Here is a 17,592-nt window from a genome sequence, read left to right as displayed (position 1 = left end):
GTTTCCCCTTCCCTCTCCCTGCCCTCCCCCGCCATCTCTCAGAAATGTAAAGCACATTCCAAGGCAGGCAGATGATAGTATGACACAAACTTACATCCAGTGAGGGCTCCGGCATGTCAGATGCTCCCTGTCCACCAGCCTGACCTTCTAAGGCTGAGGAGGGGTTAAAAGTCAGGTCACTGTGTGGATGGTTGCTAGAAGCGGCCTGTGGTGGCTGCCGGGACTGCTGGGTAGGAGGACCACTGTGATGTAATGGCTGCCCTGACTGGCTGCTGGGGTGAGGTACGTGCAAACCTTGCTGCATGGAACTATGGGATTGATCAGTGCTGCCAGGATGAGGGATCTGCGAAGGAGGAAAAAAGCAGGAAAAGAAAGTGAGGCCACAAGGTACAGTGCTCAAGGTGTTTGAAGAAAATGAAATTCCTCAACTGAATGTTAAAACAAAACAAAACAAAAAAAGCCATCAGAAAAGAGAATCCCATATCCCAATATCAGAGGAAATGTTTGTCTCTTTAAAGGTTTTCCGCAAAGGGGGGAGGGCACTGAATTTGTGCTATTTATTTGCTTCTTCATGATGGGTAAACAAAGCCTTAAACGTGAGAAAAGAGCAGGGTAGGAAGGTTCTGCTTATTTCTTTCATTAATAATCCAGGTCTGGTTGACCCTGTTTTTCCTGGAAGTGTCTATGGATGACTGGAGAAATAGTAGGTGACATCAAAGAAGCTAGTCAAGGGAAACCTGCTTAACTGAGAAGACAAGTGATCATTATTCAGACTATTTTGGTTAAGTTGGTAATATTAACAACACTTTATTCCATTCTGATTATTACTTTATTAAAAACACCTGGCAGAAAACCTTTCTTTGTCAGGGACTTCTGTCCTTCAGTTAAAGGCGGAGAAAGTTCCCAGTCCACCTCTGAGTCACCCAAGAACTCCTCTTTCAAAGTCCGAGAGGGTGAGGACTTGCCAGTCCTGACATTTCTATGTGCAAAAAAATTCCAACCCCACAAATTAAACAAATATTCAAAACTCTGTTATTGGGGTGGTGGGGAATGGTCTTCTGTTCTTCAATTCACATCATAAAGAAGCAATCAAAGGGCACAAGCCCTATTTCCCCCCTTCCTTTCCATGCTACCTTTAATGTTGGAGTGTTCCTGGGAATTTGATCTTGGTGCCATGAGAAAAAAAGTGCATGAATGTTCATGGAACCAATGTATTCACGTTAATTGGGTAGATGGATAAGCAAATGTGAACATTTTTTGAGGAATGCTACATATTGCCACAAAGTAGAGCTGAAATAAAAGAGCAAATGCAAACAACAGCATGAAAACAATCCAACACAAACCGACAAAAGCCAGCAAAACTCTGTCAGAATTCACTTCAAAGGGAATTGTCAGGTTATTTAGCTAGAACATTTTAATTTTAATTTTTGGAAAGTAAAAGGGAGGTTTATTATAAAAGCCTATGTTAATAGAAATATTTTACAACAGTCAAAAATATAACTGAAACCAGTCATTTTTAGTCAAATATTTGTCTACAATTCTGTATTTTAATTTCCAGTGGGCCTGACTGTCATTTACACAGAGGGCCCTTTACAATACTCTGGCTATGTAAATGGTGCTGAAAGTGGGTGTAACTGTAATTTAGGTCTCTTTATATTTCCAGAATAGTGCAAGGGAGCCTTAAGCCTTGTCAACACAAAATTGCACTCCTTTAATTATACTGGTATAGTTAAAGTGGTGTAACCCACTCTAGTGTGGGCTTTTGTTATGCCAGTATAGTTATTCCCATACAGGAAGGGGAATAAGCTCTGTACTAGTTATAAAGCACCTTTATGCCAGTATAATTGTGTCCACAGTAAGGGTTCTACTGGTATAACTAGATCAGTACCAAAAAAAAATAAAAAAATTCACACCCCTCACTGATGTAGTGATACAAGTACAGGCCTTACTGTACATGAGTGTCAAAGCTAATAAAGTTATGAAATGCAAGAGAAATTGGACAGTCAGTGTATATCTAACCAAGTGAGTAAATGTACACCAGAAGTCGGGAAAAGTAAGCTAGCATTTTTAAAAATATATTTATTTTTAATAATTCAAAGTAGTGTTGATAAAATGGGAAAGATTTTTAAAAAAAATATGATTATCTTGGACTCCTGTTTAATTTATGCCACTTAAACTGAAAAGGCACAACAGTATAAGTATGCTGGAATAATTGCTAGAAATTTATAAAACCAATTATTTAAACCAAGAGTCATTCTTATGTTCTCAGACAGACACACTTCAAAGCAGAGAAATATTTTAGGCAATATGTGAATACCACTGTTGACAAATGATATTTCTGGCTAGCGAAATAAATATTTTGGTGCCTGAGCTATTTACTGGATGGACAATGATCGTTCATAACAACATCAAAGGATAGGGAATCCAAAAAAGCTGCATTATAGACCAATGTCTAACTCTACATTTGAGTGTTGTTTATAAGGTGAACTTGTGTCTCAGACAGACATCTGGGCTTTAAATCCACCTTATTTAGTGTATTATTTACCATAAAACCCCATAAAATCTACCCGTGGAAAAAAGCCCATGAGGATGCAAAAGCAGGATGCAGCATTTCTAAACATCACTCAGACATCTTTAATTTCTTCATGTCCCTATCCTTGTATCTTAGAGACACGAATCCACATTATAAAAAAGCTGGATGCACAGTCTAACAAAACTGCTTTTGTTTTACAGCGTGGCATACACACCAAAGACATCTAAGACCACAAACTTTTCTGGGTTTTTGTACTCCTATAACTTAAGATGGAGATATACACAATCTATACAATAGCAGTTTATACCAGAAATAGGGATGCAAGCCCCTTTTCCAATTTAATGTCACAAAATGGCACTGACCACAGTTATAAGACTGACACTAAGTTCTAGGAATCTTGATGTGAAGTACACCTGTTTAGCTATTTTGAAAATGCCAGTCAAAACCTAATATTTCTTTGACCTCAATAGAAAATTGATGGTGGGAAAAGGACTAAGAGGTAAATTCGGCAGCCCATCTTTGGATCTCACCGCAGAGAATTACAGTGCTGCTAAATGTACGGTATTAATCTGGGTACCACGTTCATATGGAACTCTTCTTCTCCTCTGCTTTTCAGAGCAATAGGCTTGAAATTAGTCTGAAATCTCCTTCTCCTTAAAACTTATTTGAAACCTCTGAAATGTTATGAAAATATATAAGTATGAAGGAATTGCACCTACTATGTTGCAGTCTTATCTTACATCTGTATAGAGCCTTTCCCTCCACGGAATACCAAAATACTTTATAATCTAGGGGTTTATTTCTCCACTCGTAGCCACACACTGGATTGGGGATTGATTTTCTCTTCTTGCTACATAGGTGGAACACCACTGTTGACAATGATATTTCTGATAATCAAATTCACTGTTACCAGAATCTGTCTATGTCTCACCACACACATTTCCTGGAGCGATCTACATTGTGTGTGAAGAAGGATCAAGTTTCACTAGCTTCCCCTCTATGCAGGCTACTCTATATAGTCCATTAAGGGATTACTTGCAACTTCCTCTGAAGTATCCGGCATTCATTGCTCAATGTTAGTTAGATACAGGACACTGGCCTAGATGGCCATTGGTATGGCAATTTTATATTTCTATATTCTCAGTGAATAGCAGAATAATAAACAAGCTATCCGTATAGCGCTAAAGGTAAACAGCATATAAAAAATGGTCATTGAGTAGTTTGTGTGTTAATACATCTCTTATCATGCAGTGTGTTACTTAGTTATTTTAATGTATTGATGTCCAGTTCAGGTATGCACTTTATGAGTCTGTGCAATGGAATGCAGTTACTGAAAAGCTGAGGGTTTAAAGTAATCTTTCCTGAATGCTTGCTATAGGTCAAGCCAAGATTTATAATTTTAAGGGAGGGAAGAGAAAGAAAGACAAAGGGATAAAAATGAATACTTTATAATACTCAAATAGCTAAATTAGAATCCTGATGTAACCTCTTCTACGGGAAATATCTGAAGATTTAGGGGAAGATTCTCTAATCCAATCTGATTTCCTTGTGCTATTCAGGCAGCACAAGGGAGATGGAAACTGGCTATAACTTGTCAGCTGAGAATCCCCCTCATGTACAGGAAGGAACTATCAGCTGACATAAACTGGATGGAGCCTACTTTAGTGCCATCTCCACTCCACTGGCATAGAGTGCACTTTCTGGTGGGGAGAAAGCGAAACAAAGCAAAGCTCCGTTCCATCAGTTACCAGCTAGTATGAGTAACTAGCTCACAAACTGACCACAGAATCAAGGAGCCATAAATAGCTCCATAATTGCCCCTTCAGTCTCCTGCACCAAGTGAAGCCCAGAGACTGGAGAGAATTTTGCCCTTCATATTTTCTCTTAGCTTACCGAAGGCCACACAGCTCCTCAAGCTCTGCATTCTAATATCAAGCCACTTGCCTTTTGAATCTTCTGCCACTTGTCATGTGAAATGTCACTGGGCCAACTAGAGGAGCAGTGACATTGCTTAACTCTGATGAAATCTATCTGCACTGGCTGGCTTAGGACTCTTGTTTGAAGTGTTTCATAGCTGGAGGCAAAGCAGAAGTCCCTGCAGCCTTTATATAAAGGGATAGTTGCTTTGCATGGATAGTTCTTGCTGGTAGCAAATCCTCACTATATTATATTTTAGGGCTATTTCAGTTGGCTCTGATACAGATAGTCTGGACGGTTCAACAAGCTGATTTCCCAAGGCTTGTACGTATGCCTTGCACTATTGCTTATTAGCCTACAATTCACAAAGTTGCTATGGTTTCTGGACTTTTCCTCTGCCGCCAGCCTTCTGTTCACTGGGACACTTGGGCCTGTCCTAAGTTTCCTTTTCTCTTCTCCCTTTATTACCGTCTTCCTAATTCCCCACCACCCTCTTTCAGGAAAACCTGCTGCTATCTAGAAGATAGCTAGCTGCTGCCACCACATGTCCATGTCACACACTGTAAATGTACTTCACAATACTCACTAAAAACGCGGCACATCTGACATGTCAAGTTTTGCATTCTTCCTTTGCATGTAACGCAGTGCCAGACGATATACAGCCCCTACCCTGTTACTTAAACAAATACAGAGGGGGATATATATATACACACATTAAATTGTACTGCGCTAGTTAAAACAGATGATTAGCCAAGCCTAAAAGCTAAGTGTTGCTGTTAGGTTTTGTACTGCTGCTGTTGCTGCAGTGCTGTATTTTCTGGATATAAAGTTCCGTACATGAAATAGTCACAATCCAGTGTTCTGAAATGAACAAACTCTGTTCCTAACTTGCGGTCTTGTGTCTCCATCTGAGATCTGAGAATCCTCTGTTTTTTTCTCTCCTCAACAACTGATGTCCTTTCAGCATAGAGTTGGCATCTATCCTTGAAATCCACAGGTCTACCTCGCCTCATCCAAGGTACTCTCCTATGTCCTGCCAGACCAGTTTACAGGCTATTTACCCCCTCCCGCCTCAGTTTACCTTGGGAAGGATACAATGTTACAATACTGTGATGCAAAATTCTCTCCCAAAGGACAAAGGCAGACAAGATAGCACCCATGCGTTGAAGCTAGTCAGTGCCATGCTTTAACAGGCTCTCTGTTGAGGATGAGTATTTACAGACCCTGCTGCCTATGGAATGAAACACTGGGAATGAAATCTATGTTTTCCATGTGCTAGCACAAACCACTGCGACTAACATACTGGATCAGGCTGCCTCTTTCAAATAGACAAGGTAGAGTGACAACTCAAAAAGCTCAGAACTGCTGCTTCACAGGCCCCAACCTAGACTCTAAACGTGGCACTTCTGACTCTATTACCAGGACATATCTTTTTTAAGAATTGACAAGGGGAATCCATTAAGAGCTATGAACAGTTCACAGTCTGATACAGATTCCTCTAGTGCTGCAAGACCTCCACCCTGCATAAGGAAAAAACAGAAAGATCTGGTGTAAGGTTACTTACTGATTCTTGCATGGGGTGACTGAGGGGTTTGTCAAGAGCTGCCATACTGCTCGGCATGTCTGGAGGGTGAGACAGCTGTGGCCCGTGCATGAAGTCGTTCATAGAAGTTCCACCAGGATTCCCATGAGGGAAATCAAAATTGCCATGACCTTGGTAACTGTTGCCTAAAAAAAGCCAAAAAAGAGTTACCGTGAAAGAGACTCTTCGCTTTCTCACACTGCTTCCTCAACAGTGCAATTCACACTGCACAGCGCTGCAATGCAGTGATTTGGACTCTTACTGTGGAATTTTGTTCTGTGTACTAGAGCAAAGTAGAGGAAGAGAAACAAATACCAAACCAGTCTCTTATATGTCGTCTTCCACAGAAAGGTAACCATTCACCGATTGATACCACATAGTTCCTATTCTATGAATAAGGGGAAACTGAAGCAGCTCAGATACATTCATGTAGTAACTTGGCAAATGCTGGTATTTTAAATGGCAACCACTTCAACTTAGCACATTCATTTAAGAAAGGAGAAAAACAATACACAGTAGTGAAGACATAAAATCCTGGAGGATATTCCACTTCTGGGGACATGGGTTCAAATTTGACTGATGTCCTACATCCAAAAGTGTGTGGTGGTCTTTGTTCCTAAAGATTATTGTCTAACTAGGATTACACGCTTGTTGCAGTTAATCAGGAGGCTTATTGGCAGAACTGCATAAGGAAGTTACTGCAGTGCGTGCTCACAGTTGGCATCTATTTTCCTGCCCCCTCTTTAGAGTAAACATATAGCTTCCTTTAAGATTAATACAGAAGAGGCCTTAATGCTTTGGCTCAAGCCTGTGCTATCATGTTCCTTGTTTTCACAAAACCTAATAAAATTCACTCAGTGATTTGGAAAATGGAACATTAATGATCTACTTTTTAAGGCATTTATTCTTTTAATTTGCAGTGTTACAATCTGACTGCGGCCAACATTTTAAAACATGAAGTGCACATTCTTAACGGAAGATTAATGAATTTCCAAAACTAAATTGAGGTTGGTTTGAGTCTGAAGCACAAAAGTTCCAGGGGTTTTCAAAATAAATGTTTTGGTTTTAGCCCTCACTCACCTAGTTTTAAATGAAGTTAGAGCTGGTGAGGGATGGGAGATTGCCATATCTAGAGAATAAAATCCTCTCTTTGTCTGCAGAGAAGGTACTGTATGGCCAGCACCACTGTGTTTTGCTCCATTCCATTCCAGCGACTGTGCTCCAACTCTCTTCCGAACTGATCCTCTATAGGTGTACAGATAAGTTCACCCTCCATATCCTTTTCTATCCTGGGTGTCTCTGTTAAGATTTCCAACTGGGCTGCCAACTCTGGTGGTTTACTTGATATGAACAGTGGAAACTGAACTAAAGCTACCAAGCAATCACATAAGCCAGGAATGGGATCATATTGAGCTCTGAAATAATACAACGGCTTTGGAGCTTGTTTGCAGTTTGTCAGCTGAAGTAGAGCAGCTTTAAATGTACAAGTCAAGCAGGTAGTTTGACAAACTGAAGTATCTGCATCATTTGCTTTTCAGCACAGCTCATTTTAAGCAGAAGTTTAATCTCAGAGGAATAGAAGTCATTAGCCATGTAAGAGTATTTCTCAAAGAAGTTGGGACTTTGATCTATCATGTAAATGCTGTAGAGCTTTTCTAATTCTCACTTTGCTAATCTGCAAACTGGATAAGTCTCATAGTACAGAGCTGGTCTCACACCATTTCTCAGGAAAGATTTAGTAGCAGGGAGCTGGAATGAGGTCTCGTATTATTGACATACTGCAGTGTGTTTACTGCTATACTGGAAAATATTGCAATAAATAAATAAAACTAAGCTACGAACATCAAAGTAGTACTATTACTACTACTTTGTCCTTCTACAGTGCCTTTCATCACAGGACATTAAATGCTTTTAAACACTCAGTCTCACTGTCCGGCTATGTGTAATGAGAGGAAAAGAGGTAATTTGCCCCAGGTGTCACAGTCAGTGGGAAGAGCAGGGAGCAAAGCCCAAATTAAGTGACTCCTGGTCTCATGCTCTAACTACGCTTCCTCCCTATTGACTGAGTGAAACACACTTTGTGATGGAGTACCCATGATATTGTTATAGTGTTTGTTCCCCTACTTGATAATTCAAAAAGCTGGATAATCTGTTGTTGGTCTCACAATCATTGGAGTAAATTATATATATATATTTTCTCTCCAAAATGCCTGTAAGAAGCACATCTATTGTCTTGTAATGACATTTTCTGAAACTACTGAGAGTTGTACTGAGAGTCATATCATACCACTGCAAAGATAATTGTTTCTAGTTTTACAACAATATCATGAGAATTTGAGCTACAACCTGCCCCTATAATATACCAGGTCCTTGAACAGATATCTCCACCGCCTGCATTTAGTCCAGTGTTTCCCAACCTTGGGGCATGTGGTGGTGGAGAAATTTGCATGACTCTAAATCTGACTTCCTAATGCAAAAACACTCCTGTGCTTCTCAGCAAAGCGGTGTATGGTTCTTTAAAAGTTGCCCACCTTCTGTCCCTACACCCACAGTGGCCCTTAATGAAGCTGGCCAATGGAGAAGCTTACATGTACAGGACTGCAGGCTCAGACGGCAGCCCACTGGCCCAAGCTTCTCCATGGTTATCACCCTCAGCAGTATGTGGCCTTCTGTAGAGCGGGAACAGGGAAAGGAAGTCACCAAAGGGAGGGATGGAGGAAATGGACAGAAAGCAAGATGAAGGGAACTGTGTTGGGGCATGACAAAAGCAGACATGGGAGCAGCCGCTGCTCATCCATTGTAGGGGGGATAGAGGTGCTTTATCATAAAATGGGTGAGAATAACTGATTTACTTCATTACAGATTTTTCCCTAAATAAATTCTAAAGTGAAAGGGCTGCGTTAGTGTTTCATATCAGTAGCTGTATATTTTCTTACTTGCTCAAACAATCTTCCATGCAAGGGCATTCATAGATTACACTGCTACACATGTGGATCACAAAAACTGACTGAATCGCTCAACAATTTTTGGGATATGTTTTCTATACTCTTGAAATAATAAAACCAACCTTGGTTACCATACTCAGTGGAGTTATTGCCCCCTGGTGGAGGTGGAAGGGATGGGTAAGGTGATGGGCCGGGACCCAAAGCTGCAATCATCTCCATCACATTTGGCATGATCATCTGGCTGGGACTCATGGTTTTAAATCTCTTGGAAGGAATGCCATCTGGATCATCTTTGATGTGAATATCTGACTTTATAGGGACTGGCCTCCAACTGCACGTTGGGTCGATTGTAACTTCTTCAAACTCAGAGCTAGAAGACAGAAACAACTTACAATATCACTGGCTCTTGCTTTGCTATCAGTTCTTCTGAACTTCCCACGAAAAGCTGCATTGTAACTTGTGAATTCCATTTGCCCCAAAGACAATACAATTTCAAAGTGTTTCCTTTGCAAAGAATGTGTAGGCAGCACTCTTAAAAGGTGATAGTTTCAGAGTCTTGAAAAATGAACTCCTCCCTTTGTCCACAAGTGGGTACAGTAGGACTGCAGCATTGCAAACATCTCTGTATGGTCCTGCCTAAAGTGCCACCAACCCGAGTTAGACGGGTCGCTTCTAGAAGCGAGAAAATAGTTCATTCCCCATTCCATCTTTTGCCTCTCTGATGAGTCTGCCATCAAGAGTGCCAATTAGGAGCCAGGTCCATTAGCAACCAGACTGAGACCAAGTCACTTCACCTAAGTTACCAAACAGCCATCAGATTTATAATGAATTTCACTTACTACTAACCTGCCCTGCAATTGAACAGGTGACAAGCTTCATACTCAGTAACCCAAGCTATTCAGTCTGTCCCTTGCAACTTACAGATCTAATACCTTTAAAGATCCCTACTCATTCTGGGGAAAATCTTTTTAACCCAAGCAGAGAACTGATGCAGCTGGTCAGAACCAAAACCGGAAATAAAGAGAGTTCACTTACTTTTGTATAGCGTTCAGAATACCCCACATATACTGGTCGACCTCCAAGCCCTCCAGTAGAGCAGTTTTACTAGAAAGGAAGAAGCCTAAATTGTAATAGCTGCAAGTATGTATATAGAGAGGAAGGACGGTTTGGGGGTAAGTCACCAGAATGAGACCTGTTCAGTTACTGGATGTGCCACACACTTTCTTCAGGAACTTGGATTTTGTGATTAGCCTATCCCCAGATTAAAACATTATAAGGAGCAGTGCATTACTGTTTCAAGCTCAGTGTAGATTTCCTCTCCCCCTCTACAGTAGATTGATTCCCACCTCTAAAACGTGACCTTGCCTATATTTTCCCAGTGGATGTACTGAATGTGAGCACTTTAATATCTGCTCATCTGAAGTTTAGTCATTTGTGAATTACAACATAGAAGAACAGAAATGCAATCTCAGAACAGACCAGAAGTCCTTCTACTCTGGTATCTTGTCTCTGATTGTGGCTTACACTTGATGATCCAGAGGAAGGCAATGAACCCACAATTCAATTGTCCAATGCCACCGCTGCTTGGTAGAGAGTTTCTTCCTGAATTTATCTGGAGTTCATGCTGTGATGCATAAGGAATGACAGCCTTAGTAACTATTATCCTAGCTGAAATAACCAGGTAGGTACCAATCTTATCAATATAAAGGTTCAAATCTCTTTTTAATCCTGCACAACTCCTTGCCTCATTAATATCCTGAATCAGTGAGCCACCGGTTATGAATTGCAGGGGAAAGTATTTTCTTTCATTCATTTTAATTTTGTCGCCTTTTAAATATCATGGAGTGTCCCCATATTCTTATAACATAGAACAAGATAAACCAAACATTCTTAATGGCCTTCTCCATTCTTTTCAACAATTTTTAACATCTCTATCCTATTGCCTCTTATTGTTTGTTTTGGAAGATAACTTGGGACAAATTCTATGCAACTTGCATTTGACATAATGTTTCACTTACTTGCATACAGGACACCTCCAAGTTCCTCGTTCACAGTTCAGTTGCAAGTAAGATTCCAGATCAAAGCACTGCAAGTCAAATACACACACACACACAAACAGACCATATTAACTGAGCCAACTGAGCAAAAATAAAACTGCAGACAGCAGAGAAACAAGACTGCAAGCACTGAGACATAAATCTTCAGAAGTAAGAAGGTGGCTTACGGGAAATATCCTTTTCCCTGCTGCATAAAGGCACATGAGACTTTCCAACATTTCCCCCCTTGGTAAAAAAATGAAGACAAAGAAGGGGGATCGTTTTCTTGGATAGTGATTGGTAATAGGAATTGTTCAAAACAAGCAGATGCATTGTGTTTATTTATTTACATTTACTAAATGCTAAAGCCAAGTGCTGACCATATGTTCTAGGCACCCTTGATATGGCTTAAAAATACATCACAAATAATTCCTTGAGTGCAGCAGTACAATTCAAGAGAACCCACAATCAATAAAACTGGGTAACTTAAAAACTCAATCCCCAACTGATCCCTCCAATAATTTCTCAGCCCATTTTCAAATGCCTGGAAATAAAGGTGAGCCAAGCCACCAGACTCTGGACACACAGCATTTTGGGCCAAATCTGGAAGGCCTTACTTTTTTAGTTCATGTTCTTACTTAAGTCTTTACTCTGTCAATGAAGTCAGTAGCAGCTCGCCTGTTTGCCTATGTAAGGACTCAGGCGCTGTTCCTACAAATACATACATAAGTAGTTCCACTGAATTCAATGGGATTACTGACATGTGTAAGTGTTTCAGGACTGGAGTCTCAGTAGCAACCTGAGGATCTGGCCAATGATGGTATTATTCATGATTACAAGTGAAATGTTATGTGACATTTCTTATTTCATTCATCACACTCCATGTGATTTTGCAATAGGATAAGAGGAATTAAAGCTTTCATCATCAATTGAACAACTTAGTATTTATTTAAAAAACAGTCATACCCTTTGGTTGAAATTAGACAAATTTAAAATATGATCTCGAACCACAAAATCCATGTGATAAACAGAGAAATTCATCACATCTCCTACCCACAAAAAACCACTCAAAAGACATTGTAATGCACAGCATAGGGGAAAATATCAGGACACTGAAATGCACTCACTTGTACATGCTTGCAATCATGGCCTCTCGCTGGGAGCTGGATTCGCCGGAATGTGATTGGACATTTCAGAGACACTTTAATAGCTGTCTGCTCCACTCCATCCTCACCGTTTAGTGTTGCATTGCCAGAGGAGGCTGCCACGCTGCTGAAGTTCCTCTTGACTGTTTAGGAAGATGGTATATGTATGTGAAAGAAACCACTCATGCACTATGGTTTCTAATGTAACTGCGTGAAGTCTGGCTGTGCAAATACACCTCTACCCCGATATAACACGAATTCGGATATAACGCAGTAAAGCAGCGCTCCGGGCGGGGCTGTGCGCTCCAGCAGATCAAAGCAAGTTCAGTATAATGCGGTTTCACACGCGGTAAGATTTTTTGGCTCCCGAGCACAGCGTTATATCAGGGTAGAGGTGTAGCGTCTTCCTCTGATCTGATAAACTGCTCTCATGAGATGGCATAGAATCCTATATACTTAAACCAGGTATTGTGTGCACAACTGAATATAAGCATAGATATGATAAAAATCAAATTTAGAGAAACCATCACATACTGAAAAGTTATAGGACTGGGCACTCAGGCCCAGTTTGTCCAATTTGTGTTGCAAAGAGGATGGAAAGCAGCCCTAAATGGACAGCTAGGGATTCCACCAGCTTGGGAGGATCTCTGAGTGATGAAAAGCTGACATAGTTAGGGATTCCCCGAGCCTGACAGTTCTTGGGTCGTGTAAAGCTGACATCACTGGTCGCTCTGCTCTGTTTCTCACTCCAGAATTGGAGTATGCCAGGGAAGTAGCCCAACAGCATAATGCTCTGGCAAGCCCAGGCCAGAGTTATTAAAAGTTTCAATAGGTGAATAAAATATAAATGATTATAAGGCACTTTGGATAGTCTTGGTTAATACAATTAATACAGTCATTGTTTGCAGTGTTGTTGTAGCCGGGTAGATCCCAGGATATTAGAAAGACAAGGTGGGTGAGATAATATTCTTTATTGGACCAACTTCTGTTGGTGAGAGAGACTAGCTTTCGAGCTTACACAGAGCTCTCCTGAAGCTGGGAGCATGCGGCAGGGAGAGAGGAAGCTGCTGGAGTGTAATCCTGTTCTATCTTTTCTTACAGAATGCAACTTTGTTCCTGGTGGTTTGTCTGAGTAGGTCTGGTCTGAGTTGAATACACACTGGCACACAAAGCAGAGTACACTGAGGAACCTCAGGCCCTGGCCCCCAAAGCTGTGTAAAAAGCCACAAGGCAGACTTATCCTGCCTTTAACAACCCCACCCTGGCCTGGTGGACAGGAGGGGGTTACATTTTATTTGGCTGAAGAAGATCGAAAGCTTGTCTCTCTCACCAATAGAACCTGGTACAATAAAAGATAATCCCTCATCCACCTTGTCTCTAATACATTCTCTCTCACACACACAAAACTCACTCTTAGTGATACAATGTTCCGCTGGGAGAAGACGTTTCTTTAGCAAGCCTTGAAGCACAGAACGAACTGATGGCCGGTGCACTAACTGCAACACGAACAAGTGTGACTGAAAAAAAAAAAAAATCACTGAGTTACTAACCACGCATGTTACGTTGTTATAGACCACTGGGTGGCGCAGAGTTCTGCCCTTGGACGGCACATGTGCAGCTCTACACTGATTCCAATGGGAACCCTGCAAATACATGCTAGAGTGGATTTTGCTCATCTGAGTTAACACACTCCCTTTAAGGACAGTCTGAAGTTGCAGTCTAGGATTGAGTAACACCTATCACCTGGCTACGTTGCTGTTAAGAAAAGGTAACATTCGCTGCATCATTTTCCCCTTGAAAGTCAAAAATGTGATGTGATAATCTGTTATTTATGGGGTTTGTCACAGTGACCTCTGGATTTTCTACCCCTGCCCTATTGCCCACTTGCCCTGCACTCAGAATAGCTAGGAGGGTTGCTGAGATGACCTCTCCTCCTAGCCATCAGATAAGTGATCCACCACTACACTGTGGGGCACAAGACAAGGAATGTGAGACTGTGCACGGAAGAAGAAGTCTGAAGTAAAACAATGGGTTTAAGCTTGAGGTCTCTCTTCAAATTGTCTCAGACTCTGACCCTGGGAAAGCTGTCCCCAGACTCTCTGCCCTTGCCAATGGCAATGAAATGGCAGAAAGCCCAGACTATGAAGTGTGCAGCCCCTCTCCATTAAAAGTACAATCTATGCTAATTGTAATTGAGAGCTATCAGTGGGAGGCAAGTTGCATGGCTCAGTGGATTGAGTAATGGAATATGAGCCTTTCACCTTTATCTCACTGGTTTAAACCCAGCCCAGAGTCACAGTGGCAAACAAATGGCAATTTGATGCTCTGTGTGAAGTAAGATTTTGGCCTCAGTCCAATTCCCAGTGGACAAGTGTCCACAGCAAGAAAACCATCCACCGTCACATTACCTGCCTTGCTATCAGGACTGTTAGCCAGGCAAGTACTGACTGGGCACAGAGAGCTGACGCACTCTCCCCTTCAGAGGTGGGTCCTTCTAGACATATTGGCAAGGTAGCTGCTCTGCCCATGCTGCCCCAGTTCTACAGCAAATTATGATCTGGTCTTTAGCGCTCTCTCTCTGGCCCTGTCCTGTCCCAGCGCTACAATCAGTGACACCTCCCTTCCCCCACAATGAACATTTAAAAAAAAGTAAAAGTGAAAGAGGTAAGAACTGCTGGCCTAAGTGAATATTTCCAAACAGTTCTTTCCTGTGCCGCAGACCTTTAGAGTCAGCGGCAGCAGCAAGCCCCATGTACTTACACAACAACACGCTGTTACTGTAATTTGAATTGTGTTTCTTCCCGGCTGACAGACGTGCTTTAGGTGCAGAGGTTTATGAGATGTCTTGTTGTCGCCACGTTCAATGGTAAGAGGGGTTGCATTAACGCTGACCTGGACCGATGCTGGCCAGTTTGTGTTCATTTGTCTGTCTTCATGGTGGTAGCACTTGAACTGCAGCTCCAAGTCAGACCTGTACCACAAGGCACAAACGAGGCTTAAACTCTGTTTTCATATGACTAAAGGATTTTTTTGAGGATGCTAGAAATTCTATGCCATCTCACCCCCTTCACTTTAATTCTGCTTTGCTCAACTCTGATTTTTTTTTTCTGGAAATGTCTCACAAATAATAAATGCATAACACATATCCTCCCCATAAAAGCCATTAACAGAAACAACACAGGATGGCTCATGCATCTTAAATTTGAGAGAATAATAATAATAATACTTTACACTTATACATGACTTTTCACGTGGAGATCTCAAAGTGCTTTACAAAGGTGGGTTGTAAGTCGGTGGAATGACTCAGCAGAAAGGAAAAAGTTGCAGTCAGGTAGGTCTTTCCTCAAGCGTTAGTGTTTATAACAAGAAAATAAAGCAAGTAACACATTCAGAGAGTAAGCAGAACTCACCCAGCCTGGGGATCATCTCAGTAGCAGAATCCCTGCCTACCTACCTAAAAACACATGTCCCACTCTATCTCCAAAGCAACCACTCTTGATCTACCACAATGATAGATAATACCAAACTGAGCTGAAGTTAACCCTTGAGTAACTGAGGGTATGTTTAGACTACACCCGCTACAGTGACACAACTACACTTCCGCAATAGTGTCATAGTGTAGACCAGTCCCACACTGATGGAATTATTTTTGTAATCCATCTCTCTGATTTTTCATCAACCTAGCTGCATCTACTGTGGGGGTTAGGTCGACCTAACCATGTCGCACAGAGCACAAAATTTTTCACAGCCCTGAGTGATGTATCTAGGTCAACCTAAATCTTAGGCGTAGACCAGGCCTCAGTAGATAGTAGTGCACTTGCACCTAATCACGTCAGTATTAACCTCATTTTACAAATGAGTAAACTGAAATACAGAGAGGTTAAAGGTGGACTGGAAAGTTAAACTGAAATTTTGGGGTTTTGTCCTTCACTGTGAATTTATTATGAACAAAGACTGCCACAAAGTCCATTGATGACCATCTTTTACATAAGAAAAATCAGGTGCTCATTTCCTTCTCTTTGCTGGACTCTCCTGTAAGACCTTTGAAGGACATGAATAGTGATGTCATATGAGACCATAATCTGAGATGCAACTTGCTCTCTCCCCCACCCCCAGCAGGTGGGAAGAGGATGCAATTTGTTAAGAGTCTAAGAATGGAGGCCCTGTGCTGAGACTGTTTCTTAGAATCTGATAATTTTTTAAAAAAAAGCAATGGGCAGCCTCGCGTTTAGACTGCTTTTACTGAAGGCTCAGATATTTGTACTCAGTTTTTTCCCTGTAAAGGTCATGTTTATGTCCTATACTGGTGGTGTGGCCATGCTCAGAAATTCAGGAGCTTTAGGTTAGAATCACAATCTCTATTTTTGGGGAAGGAAAGTAACTCAGGTGAAGATCTCAAGTGACATCGCTATTCAGAGCCTACAGAAATCTAGTTAGCACAAAAAATAGAAAGAGGGAAGCAGGGACCCGATATCTCTAACCTAAAACCAAGTAGATTAAAAAAACCAGGGAAAGTCTTTATACATTACGCAGAAGCTGTAAAAGACAAAACTGCCTCCCTGACCCCTCTTAAAAAGTTTGTCCAGGGTCACATAGGGAGGAATGGAAATGTGGAGAATCTCGTGTTCTAGCCAAGCTGCTCCACAATAATAGATAATACATAAATTGTGGTGAGCAAAGACTGATCCATTTTTAAGGCAAAATTCTCCTGGTTGATTTCCTCTCCATTCTTTTGCTTTGTAAGAGCATGGAGTCCCCAGTAGGGAGAAGAACATTTGCGTCGCCATCAGATGTGTGACTATCAGAGGGATATTTTACTCAATATTTTAACTAGCATAAAAACCTTCACAGCTGGCCCCATTCCATCATTCTCTATTAAAATCTAAAGGCTTGGTCTAGAATTCACATGACTAATACATGCATTGGAATCCACACAGTACAAGGTAAACTTCATATTTACTTCATTATAATTTCAACGTGCAAAATCTCTTAATGCCATCTAATATCTATTCTCTTTTAGCCGAGCTATTGTACAACAAATGCTAACACAACTGATGCTCCACACACAGCTGACAGGGTTAGAGACACAGTCTGGGCATTTTCCATGTGGGTGTAACTGTGTGATCAAGCAGAGAAAAATGAATGAGATAAGGATGACAGACACAAGACTCAGTTTTCTGAGTGTTCAGACTGCCCCTGGCCTCCCATCACTAACAAGTTTTTCAAGGTGGCAAACCTGAGCACAAATTACCGATGAGTCTTCATTAAAATGAATTTAAATACAAGTCCAAGTCAAGGTGCTAAAGCAGTTTTTTTTTTTTTTTTAAAGAAAGATCAGGTATTAAGAAACAGCCTCATGCCTCAGTGCAGCTCTATAAATCTATAGAACTAGCCTGCACAATCCCCAACGGTGATTACTTATTAATAAGAACCA

At 41.2% G+C, this 17,592-nt stretch overlaps 1 protein-coding gene across 15 annotated transcripts in view; it reads right to left on the bottom strand.

Moving 5' to 3' along the window:
* Positions 1 to 17,592, bottom strand: part of ZMIZ1 (zinc finger MIZ-type containing 1) — a 491,983-nt gene that overhangs the window by 8,036 nt on the left and 466,355 nt on the right. For 10 of the 15 annotated variants that reach the window (XM_034775973.1, XM_034775967.1, XM_034775969.1 and 7 more), the window contains 9 exons: positions 14,919 to 15,129; positions 13,570 to 13,675; positions 12,141 to 12,301; positions 10,996 to 11,063; positions 10,013 to 10,081; positions 9,100 to 9,347; positions 8,621 to 8,701; positions 6,015 to 6,178; positions 95 to 343 (listed from right to left, as the gene is read on the bottom strand). In XM_034775973.1, the coding sequence (XP_034631864.1) occupies positions 95 to 343; positions 6,015 to 6,178; positions 8,621 to 8,701; positions 9,100 to 9,347; positions 10,013 to 10,081; positions 10,996 to 11,063; positions 12,141 to 12,301; positions 13,570 to 13,675; positions 14,919 to 15,129 (1,357 nt within the window). The remainder of the gene's footprint in view (positions 1 to 94; positions 344 to 6,014; positions 6,179 to 8,620; positions 8,702 to 9,099; positions 9,348 to 10,012; positions 10,082 to 10,995; positions 11,064 to 12,140; positions 12,302 to 13,569; positions 13,676 to 14,918; positions 15,130 to 17,592) is intronic. The other 5 variants (XM_034775975.1, XM_034775983.1, XM_034775974.1 and 2 more) reach the window with 3 other exon arrangements.

The sequence above is a fragment of the Trachemys scripta genome, chromosome 7 (assembly GCF_013100865.1).
Source record: "Trachemys scripta elegans isolate TJP31775 chromosome 7, CAS_Tse_1.0, whole genome shotgun sequence".
Lineage (NCBI taxonomy): Eukaryota > Metazoa > Chordata > Testudines > Emydidae > Trachemys > Trachemys scripta.
The sequence above is the reverse complement of the archived record's forward strand: the minus strand, read 5'-3'. Positions and strand labels throughout refer to the sequence as shown.